At 36.8% G+C, this 11,257-nt stretch overlaps 1 protein-coding gene across 1 annotated transcript; it reads right to left on the bottom strand.

The window, feature by feature from the left end:
• Positions 1 to 338: 338 nt before the first annotated feature.
• LOC142519077 (acyl-acyl carrier protein thioesterase ATL3, chloroplastic-like) lies at positions 339 to 2,423 on the bottom strand. Its single transcript, XM_075621977.1, has 5 exons — positions 2,120 to 2,423; positions 1,608 to 1,708; positions 1,295 to 1,404; positions 1,013 to 1,108; positions 339 to 746 (listed from the first exon to the last, which is right to left on the bottom strand). Exons 1-5 carry the CDS (start codon positions 2,284 to 2,286, stop codon positions 627 to 629), a joined length of 594 nt encoding a protein of 197 aa, XP_075478092.1. The 5' UTR covers positions 2,287 to 2,423; the 3' UTR covers positions 339 to 626.
• Between the last annotated feature and the right edge of the window lie 8,834 nt (positions 2,424 to 11,257).

The raw sequence follows: 11,257 nt of genomic DNA on the forward strand, positions 1-11,257 counted from the left end.
TCATATTCAAATTATATATACGTGAAAAATTTTATTAATATGTGTTTAAATTAAAATATTATTATTTTTTGAATTTTATTTAATTTTTTTTTAAATAAAGTTGAAAAAAAATCAAAATCAGGTTAATCGAGTTGATTCGGATCCAGGTTGAGAGTTTCGGGTTGGCTCCTGTTCAGGTCTGGCAATTTTTGAATAGTACTATTGCTCAACTCGACCCAAACCACCTAACCTACTCGAATTGACACCATGTATGTTTCAACATTGTTCACCGATGTGATTTTCTATTATTTAGTATTGTTCCGCAGAGGAAAAAAAGGATTGGCAATAACAAACATGGCTTGAAACGAATACACGATTAACATTTGAAAACTTGCACTTTTTAAAAGTGGTAAGAGCAAAGAAATGTCACGGAATACAAAACATTATTAAGGTGGTTTTCTGTGTTTCCATATCAAATAGATTCTCTCCAGGACATTATAAACCAGAACCCTTTTCTAACTTTATCTTATCACCCCAACAACTTTTGTACCTCTCTTGCTCATTTTTTTCATCCCATTTCCTAACCAGACCATAGAAGATGGAAAAATGAAAAGAGAGAAGAAACGACGCTCCATTAGCAGAACAGATCATTCTGATTCTCCACTTTGAAGGAATTGAACAAATTTCGATCGCATCTCAGGAGGGATACGAACAGGACGATAGTTTTTATCAAGCCAAACTGCGGTCGCTCTTGCTTCAATGATAGGCTGGAGAGACATCAAATAATGAGTAATCCTACATATACAACCAAATTTGTACAACACAAAAAATTCCATTTATCAACATCTCATGATAAATTCAATGGAAAAACTCACGATATAATAACAAATTCTCACGATTTAATTGTTGTAAATATCGCTGTACGATATTTTGGTTGTACTTTTAGCATTATTCATAAAATAATTATGTCTGGGTAAAGTCGTCCCCAAGTTTCTTTTCTGACACAGCCAAAAATAAAAATAAAGCAAGAGACCTCTAGATTTGGGAGCTTGAAGATGAAGTGTTCAAAGAACAGCCGAACAGCAGATGTGTCACTTATCCTCACCTTGACCAGAAACGTGTCTCCACTCTATCAAAACAGTAAAACATAGCAACAAGCTCAACCAAAATGGCATCCTCAGAATTCACTAATGAAATGTTAATTGGCATCATTACTTAATCAGCACAGGAACATGATTTACTCGACATTGTTAGCAATTATGTATTATCAGATCGTAACATAAGGAAGTGCACAATATGAATCTTATGGTCATACCCGTAAAGGTGAAATGAACTTAAGTGACAAATCTGTAAGAGCTAGTGCATCGCCAGTTCGGGCTACGGCATCAGCATTTACTCCAATCACGTCTAAAAGTTCATGCCGACCTGTTCATACATCAAACAAGCAATCTTTTACCTATAGGAAGCATAAAAAATAGTTTCTCTGTAGATATGTATTCCTATAATCAATTTGCATATTTCTTCAATCCTCCTGAATGAATAACCATCAGCTTGAAATGGATGTCAATACAAAATGCAAAACTAAATAATTAACAATCTTTAGAATCCCACAAGAAACAGATTCATACCATGTTGGCAGTAACTTGCGTATATAGCATTATTCACAACACCATATTGATCCAACTCGTAGTCTCTAACTTTAAGTTCAACTTGGTGAAATCCACTCATTCTAACAATAAATCAAGAGCAAAATATTCGAAGGGAACTCATTACTCATCGTATGTATTACAGCTGATAAATTTAAATGTTCGATTACTAGTATACAGAAAAATCACAAAATACAACACAAAATAACACCAAACACCAAACACCAAAACCAGATCCAAGATACCTATTAGCAAATTAATTCCAGTTTACAAATCTATTAATTTAAGTTTCGATGAACTCGAGAACGGCAGGATCAACTTACAAGGCTGGTCCAGTAAATGCTTAAGATAAGTCTTCACAAAAAATTTCAAGAAACTCCCACCATCAACATTTCAGTTGAAAAAAACACGATGAAATTTCAAGTTGAGCACTTGTCTCAGGAATTTTAACCAAAAAAGCTTAAAATGGGACATGAACAAGGAAAAAGAAGTACCCTTTGCCAGCTTTGAAAAAGGAAGCGGGAGCAGCGGCGCTGCTCCTCACCTTGAAGCGAGGCAGCCGGAGATGGGTCCGGAGCAAATTTGGAAATACGGCGGCGGCGGGTGAGGCTATGGGAGGAGCGTGAATTTGAGTGCCGGAGATGATAGAGGAACGAAACATTTCTGCGAATGGCGAATGAAGAAGAAAAATGCGGAGATTGGTGAAATGTGCATTTCGTAGCGGTGGCAGGTGCGAGGCGTTAAGGCCTATGCCCGATCACACACACTGGGTGTGGTTGGTAAGGGAAATTTAGGAAAAACGGACTGTACCGTGACTTATTTAAAAGAAAAAATCTACAAGTAAATTTATATAAATGTCTCTTTGTTTTAAGTATAAATACACCATTAAATTTAATTACATATATACATTTACTTTAAACACATTAAGTCCATCCATTCCCATCAGTCGACTCTAACCCTAAATCCTCTTCCGTCGACCCCCTTTCCTTTCCGGCTACGATTCTCAACGCAAATCGTCTTTCCTTTCCCGGCAATTGTTTTACTATATCCGATAGATTGTCAAGATTTCTTTTAAGAACATCTATCTCAAATGCAAGGTCAAACTGTTTTTCGGGGGATGGAGTTCTTTCTAGAAGACGATGCTTGATTTCTTCAACATGAGCAATGTGAGCAGCAGAACTAAAAGGAGCGATAATCATAGCAGTAGAAGGGACATCTTCTGGTTGAGCAGAAGAGGGAGCTGTTGCTAGTTCTGCAGAAGTTTCTTCTGAAGCAGTAGATTGTTCAAGTGCTTCTCTTTCTTCTGGTTGTGCAAATCAGTATCTGTTTCAGTGATTTCCATGGGCTCAACAACTGGATTTAATTCAGATGAGACCTCCAACAGAGCTTCCATTTCTGCTTGATTTTTAGCAGAAAATTTATCTAGATCTGGCAGTGAAGATGAAGGAGCAGCATCTGATTCTTTCATTTATTGTACTGATGGTTGAGCTTCTGGATGTCCTTATGGAACCACGTCATCAACCTGAGAAGCTTCTGGTGCAGTAGCAGCATGAACAATCGACTGAATGACTTCATCAACAGACGCTAAGTCATGAACAGAGCTAAGGGATGAAGATTTAGTAGGCAAAGTCGGAGATGCAGGAGTACTGAAGACTTTGGCTTCAGAAGGAGCTGTAGTCCGTTCCTCAACTAGTTAATCTTGAGAATGTCTGGGACAAGGCCTACTCTGTACTGCAGGGGTTGGGTAAAAACTTGTTCCTGAGCAAGAAGTTGCTCATCCATCAACTTCAATTGATCAGACAAAAGTTGTATAACATCTTGATCTTGAATGGCAGTAGGATCACAGAATCAAAATTTGACTTTAAAGTCTTCAAAACCGAATCCAGCTTTCGACGCTTGAGCTGATCAAGAATGTAACTTCTTATGTTAATAGCCTCAATCACGTTATTGGTCTTAGCAAAAGCAAAGACCTGCTTCTCATTTTTCACCATTTTTCCGTAAGAACCTGGAGTTCTTAAGTATATGATTGGGTGGAAAACTCTAACTTTGAGCCAATCATCGAAGAAAATAATATCGTCACTGGCAGATTTTTCTATTTCATCCATGTGAAGATCAAACGCTTTTTGAACAGATGACTTGGCGCCATGAATTTGGGGTTCTTCAATGAGTTTTCCTTTGCCTTTGTTTGATGAAGATGCAGGTTGCATGGGTCTAAAAGTAGAAAACCATGCAAGAGGTTCTCTAATAACAACTCCAGATGAGAGTCTGAGAGTCTGAAAAGAAGTAGAAGCAGTAGCAGTAGGGATGACTGCTGGTTTTGAGGAGGGGATAGATACTGGTTTGGTCGAGGTGACTGTTGGAAATACTTGTCTCAACGGGACAATGTCAGGATCAGCAATGGCTGCTGTCTTCTTGATGCAGATGGTGGTTCTTTGTTTCTTTTTAGACGGAGTGGCTGGGAGTGAGGCTTTGGTGGGAGCAGCAGATTCCTCAGATATGGTTTTATCTGAATCAGTCAAGGTAACAATTCTTTTCCTCTTGACTTTCTTCTGAGGTTCTTGAGCCTCAGTTTGAGCATCACCAACCTCCTTCTTGAGGGCAACAAATTCAGCCACAGATGGCTTTGGCCTTAAAGCAAGTACGTTGTCAGCATCGGCCATTGTCACATATGATCTGTCTTGTTCCGATGTAAACGGAAAACCAGCATCCTTTAACATTTTGCTGATTTGAACAGCAAAACCAGTACCCTTCCTTACAATCATTTCCTTCATAATCTTGAACAAAAAAACGACTCCAATCCACTTTAGCTTCAGAAGTGATGGCCATCATCACTTGAACTTTTTCCTTGGTCAGCTTATCAAAAGTACCAGCCTTGACCAGAATAGCTTTTGCCACAATATCGGCGAGTACTTAATACTCCATTTTCAGAAGCTTCTTAAAGCAAGAGGGAGAAAATTCATCTCCAGAAGCTGAGAATGTGGTAAGAGCAGTAAACATCTCCTCCTTAGTAATAACTTAGCATTCAAACTTACCTGAAAATGGAAGAAAGAAAGTTGATCCCAGAAGTGCAGCATCAATGGTTATGGATGCATCTCCCTGAGAGTATTTTATCTTTCCATCCTCAATGGTTGCCTTGGCATAGAAATCCAGGAGGGTGGTCTTGTAAACGATTGTCGGTGTAACGTCTACTAATTTTAAAAGTGCGGAATTTTTTTTAAAGCCCACATTTTCGAAATAACATTTAAACATTTCGCATGCATGCGCTGTGTAGAAAAATATAACATTTAAAAATGAGCTTAAATATTTGACAGTAAAAATAGTGCAGTTTAAAATAACCAAACTCATCTCAATATCATACGTAAACATGAACCAATCAAAATATTAAAAATCATCAACGTAGGAAAATATTCATCTCCACTCAATCTCATAAATTATAATGCGGAAAATATGCGGTCCTCGGATCATGTCACCGCACCAGGTCTACCTACTCAGAGTTCGGAACCTCCAGTCCCCTCATCATTAAGCTCACCTGCATCACACACGCCTAGTGAGTCTAAAGACTCAACACACCTGCACCGTTAATAGCAAATACATATACATAGCACACAATAGTGAAAAATACCATACTCAACATACTTTTCATGAACTTTAAAAACGTAACATAAACGTGTCGTATAAAATCATGACGTGTCAAAACAGCTCATAGTTAATCATCATTCATCATTCATCATTTATCATTTATCGTTCATCATTCATAATTCATCATTCATCGTTATCATTCATCATTCATCGTTTATCATTTATCATTGGTGAATTCAGTTCATTAGAGGTGACTATCGTACATCATCATCATTTACGATGGATCCATCATACATAAAACCGTGGTACCCGGCGGCTGTCGGACATCAGTGACAGGATCACCCATCCACTGTGTCTAGGCCTCATCATCAGCATTTACATATACGTCTTAAACATTTACATATACTTCGATAGCCACAACTAATTTCCATCAATCAAAACATTATCATTTTCATCACTTATAAAAATCATGCACCAATACAATTTTTCTTAAATCCAAGCATGCGATGTATATCTTCATAAAATCTTAAAATCGTGATCATGATGCATAAACATTTAAAATATAATAAATTTGTACTCAGGGCGCTGCCAAGACCAAAATCTCATCCCGGGTGCAAAATGACCATATTGCCCCTAGAAACCCAAAAATTACCTTTTTGCCCCTAGACGTAAAATTTCATGTTTGGACATTTTCTTAATTTTATTGACTCTAACATGTCCCAAATAATTATTTAAGCTTACATAAATTTTCTCATATTTTTATTTGGCTTAATCGATGACTTTTAAATTAATCTTTAAATATAACATATTAATGCGTTTTAATCCCGAATTAAACCAAACATTAGCATAAAATTCCCAAATTCAAAACTTAGACTTCTAATAATTATTTGAGCTTAAATATAATTTTTCATAATTTTATTAAGAATAAATCTAGGCGTTTCAATTAATTCTTTAATTAACGTTTCGTGCGACGACTAAATCCCGGATAAATCCAAAACTCATTATTTTGATCTGAAACTTATCAAACTCTTAAAAATATCCCAAAACATATTTAAAATCATCCCTAGATATAAACTCGAGCTCATTTCATAACTTAACCAATTCGTTTTAAAACTTGGACCGGGGTCCCGGTTTTAACCCGAATCGACCCGAAACTTAACCAAAACTTTCCCAACTTTTTACCATACCTTAAAAACATCTAAAAGGTCCTAAAAACCTCAAAACCAGACCTCTAAACCCCACGGCCATAGCCTGTATGCTGCTGAAAAAATCCTACAAATCAATCACTTGAAAATCCTAGCCGCCTCTTTCTCTTAATATCGTTTCTAGCCTTTAGTCCATGGGACCAGCCACTATCCAACCTCACCTAGACCACCTTAGGACCCTATTAGACTCATAAAGCTCACGGCCACAGCCCCAAGCAACCCAAACCACATCCATGATCGCTAGATACAACCGAAGCACGCCAACGACCCAACCGAGCCACCCCTCAACCTACTCCTTCGCTCATCTCCTGGACCAAGACCAGCAGCTCGTGGCACTCTCCCAGCCCTGTCAAGACCCAAGAGGGTCAGCTCCTGGACCAAGATCGAACCATGCATGGCTGCCCACGCAAATTAGACTTAGCCCTTACTCACGTTAAATGGATCAACCACTCGGACCCTTAAACCAGCTGGGTTTCGATCGTTACACGGCCCTATACATCCTCGATCTGCAACTGGTGCAGCCCCTTCGACATCACACAAGCAGCCCTTTGCACCGAAATAAAGAAGACATGAGTTGCAACCAAAACCGTGAGATTTCATGCAAAAACCGAAAGAGATAGCCATGAATATGCAAGGACTGAGCAATTTAAAAACATCACACATATCACAGCACATATATGACGTAAATGATGCGAGAATGGAGATACATAGCGTACCTGTTGATCTTTTATGCGAGAAGGTATAAGAGAAGAGCAACGGAGAAGCGCCGGATGGATTTATTTGCAAGAACAAGTGAAACCGAGGCAACCAGCTGCACTTCAAGAGAAGAAATGCTGCTGAACCCACGTACATAATGAAGGTGCGAGGGGTTGTCGGATGCTGGGAAGGTAATAATAGGTGTAAGGTCAAAATGTAATAATTAAATAGTTAACAATTAGGTTAATTAGTTTTTATTTTAAATTAAAAAGGAATTAAAAGAGTTTAATCCCAATAAGCTTAAAAGTAGGTCCATTAAATACAAACGCACTCCTGAAAAATATTTCGTGTTGGAAAGTTTTTGAAAATATTAACCGAACCATCAAAAAGTTCCCCGATTTGATAAAATTCGCGTACCGCTAAAAATAAAAATCATGCGGGTAAAAATACCCAATAAATCTCAATTCTTGAAAAATACCTTTAAAACATCTTAAATTAATTAATAAAAATTAATCATGTAATAAAAATAATTTTCCTGATAATTCTCCGGTCTCCATTCCTCGTTCGAGCGCGAAATGAAACTTAAAAATCTTTAATGCACGAACCTTTAAAATTTAATGAAATAAATTCTATTATGCAATAATTATGCATAAAATACATAAAAATAATTAAACATAATTTAATGAAATAAACAAGTATTTAATGCTTTAAAACAATTTAATAAAATACCAAAGAAATTTAATAACTTGCACGTATGTGGTTCATGTGGACATTCAAATTTTCGGGACGTTACAGCCGGTGCTTCCAGAAATTTTCGAAGACCAGATTTCTCGATGGTCTTGAACATTTTAACAAGGTTTTCATCCTTGATTGTGAGAACTGACGCAAAGTTGACTTGATAAGCATTGAGTGTATAAGCTCCAGCCATTTTCTACAATTGAAAATAATTCGAAGTAGATTGTGTAGTAAAGATAAATGCGAGAGAAAGCAGTAGCAAGTATGCAATATTCTGAAATCGTAAAAGTTAAATGAGCGAGAAGAGGCGGTATAAATTCAAAACGTACAGCCGTCAGTGAAAACATGTGGACACGTGTTTTACGGTGAGATTTTGAAAAGTTAAAAGATGAGTGCCAGTTAAGGCAATGATTTTAAAAATTTTAAAAGTCAATAAAAGGCGGGCTGTCCAAAGTAGTTACTAAAAGAAATCAGAAGATGATTTGTCGTTTTATGATAATATCTACTGGAAGTCATAAAATACTAAAATATATTCAGCACTTTGATAAAATCCAATAGACACATTGTTTTATCGAAAGGACGAATCTCCTTCTGTTTTAGACAAGACACAGAAATATCATTCATAATAAAACAATATTTCCCCTAAATTAATGCAAATAAACAAATATTAAATACGAATATTTGAGATAGGAGGAAATGACAGATGACTCTTGATATTCGTGCAGGAGGTCATTAGTCAAGTGACTCTTCAACTAGCCTGAGGACAATTATAAATGCCTACAAACACGCAAATTAAATCATTTTAATCACTTGACAAATTGACAGTGCAAGCGATACATCTGAGTCTGCTCCGGAGTCGGATACAGCAGGGGAGTTCCAAAGCCAACTTCCGGCGTCTCGTAAGAAGATGTTTGAAGACATCGTTCTTAAAAGAATGAAGACCTGGAGCCAACTTCTGGATCTGTAAGCTGAATAATCAGTTAGATTATTCTATATTATTAGATTTAGACTATCCCGTTCACAAACCACGATCAAGCAAAGAGAGGGGAGTGATTCCAGTAGGTTCTAATTAGGATTTCTACTGTAAGACTCAATTCTGTTGAAATCAACAAATTTAATGGCTTGTCCAGTGTAACGCATCTGATTTTATAAATGAAACATTTTTCTTTGTTATGCTTCTTGTACTATTGTTATATAATGTTTCTACTTAATGCATAAAAATCAGAAGATGGTAATCAGTAGTTATGACAAATCAATTAAGCCAAAAATATTACGAAAATAAGAAAATTATTCTCAGATAGAGGTTTTGTAAAGATATCTGCTACTTGTTGTTCAGTAGGTATATATTTCAGACGAATGTCCTTTTTCTGCACATGATCTCTAATAAAATAATGTCTGATGTCAATGTACTTCGTTCTGGAATGAAGTACTGGATTGTGTGTGATTGCTATAGTACTGGTATTGTCATAGAATATAGGTGATTCAGAGGCTTGAACTCCATAGTCCTTAAGTTGTTGTTGCATCCAAAGTAATTGAGAGCAGCAACTTCCAGCAGCAAGATATTCTGCTTCTGCAGTAGACGTGGCTATGGAAGTCTGCTTTTTACTGAACCAGGAGATCAACCTATCACCAAGAAATTGACAGAAACCACTGGTGCTTTTCCTATCAAGTTTGCAACCTGCATAGTCAGCATCTGAATATCCAATAAGATTGAAAGAGGAATCCTTGGGTACCATAGGCCGATATTTTGAGTACCCTTTAAATATTTCAGAACTCGTTTAGCAGCAATAAAATGCGATTTCTTAGGATTAGACTGAAATCTTGCACAAGCACAAACAACAAACATAATATCAGGTCTACTGGCAGTAAGGTGTAACAATGAGCAAATAAGACCACGATACTGAGTTACCTCTACTGAAATTCCACTTTCATTTTTATCAAGCTTAGTAGATGAACTCATTGAAGTGGAAGCAGCAAGGCATGTTTCCATGCCAGTAGTTCTTTTCTGTACTTAGCCTGATTTATGAAGATTCCTGTATCGAGTTGCTTAATCTGCAGTGCTAGGAAGAATGTCAATTCTCCCATCATGTTCATTTCGAATTGTTCATGCATTAACTTAGCAAAATTTCACATAATTTGGGGTTAGTTGACCCAAAGATAATATCATCAACATAATACTAACAGAATGTGCTTATTTTTAACTAATATGAATAAAGTCTTGTCCACGGTGCCGATTGTAAAATCATGATTGACAAGAAATTGTGAAAGAGTGTCATACCAAGCCCTAGGTGCCTGTTTCAAACCACATAAGGCTTTGTGTAATTTAAATACATGATGCGGTAAGAAATGATCAATAAAACTTGGAGGTTGTTCAATGTAAACTTCTTCTAGCAGTAGACCATTTAAGAAGGCACTCTTTACATCCATCTGATAAACTTTGAAGTTCTTGAAAGTAACAAAGGCTAAGAATATTCTGATTGCTTCAAGCCTTGCTACTGGTGCATAGGTCTCATCATAGTCTATTCCTTATTGTTATCTGAAACCTTGAGCCACCAGTCTTGCTTTATTTCTAACAACAGTAACTTCTTCATTTAGCTTGTTTCTAAATACCCACCGGGTTCCAATAACAGCTTGATGAGATGGTCTAGGTACAAGAAACCAAACTTCATTTCTTTTAAATTGATTCAGCTCTTCTTGCATAGCTTCAATCCAACTGGGATCCAGAAGAACTTCTTCAATCTTCTTTGGTTCATCCTGAGAAATAAAAGCAGCATGCATATATTCATTTATCATTTGCCTTCTGGTTCTTAGTGGAGCTGCTGGATTTCCAATAACCAAAGATGGATGGTGTGATTTTCTCCAAACAAAAGGGTTTAGAGGGATTTCTTCCTCATTTAATGGATTTGGATCATGCTCATGTAAAGCAGTAGTATGTTCTGGAATGTCAGTTGCTGGTTCTGGTAAATCATGTGTCTGAACAACTGGTTCTACCAGAGGAATGTCTGGTTCTGGATTTTGAGCATCTTTGACACTTGGTTCTGCATCATCTTCACTATCCAGTTCTAGATGAATTCTGTCTAATATGTTACTTAGATTTGACATGTTAGAAATTCCAGGATCACTGAAAATTCTATATGTTTTGCTTACTGCTGAATATCTAAGAAAAAGTCCAACATCTGATTTTAAATCAAATGCTGATAAATAATTTTTACCATTATTATCCACAAAACATCTACAACCAAACACATGAAAATATGATACATTAGGCTTACTCCCTTTTCATATCTCATACGGAGTCTGATTATATATCTTTTTGATCATGGTTATGTTTTGTGTATAACATACTGTGTTGATTGCTTTTGCCCAGAAGCGCTGAGAGATGCCTGCATCTGCTAGCATTGTTCTAGCAGCTTCTTT

Source organism: Primulina tabacum, chromosome 1 (assembly GCF_025594145.1).
Source record: "Primulina tabacum isolate GXHZ01 chromosome 1, ASM2559414v2, whole genome shotgun sequence".
Classification (NCBI taxonomy): domain Eukaryota; kingdom Viridiplantae; phylum Streptophyta; class Magnoliopsida; order Lamiales; family Gesneriaceae; genus Primulina; species Primulina tabacum.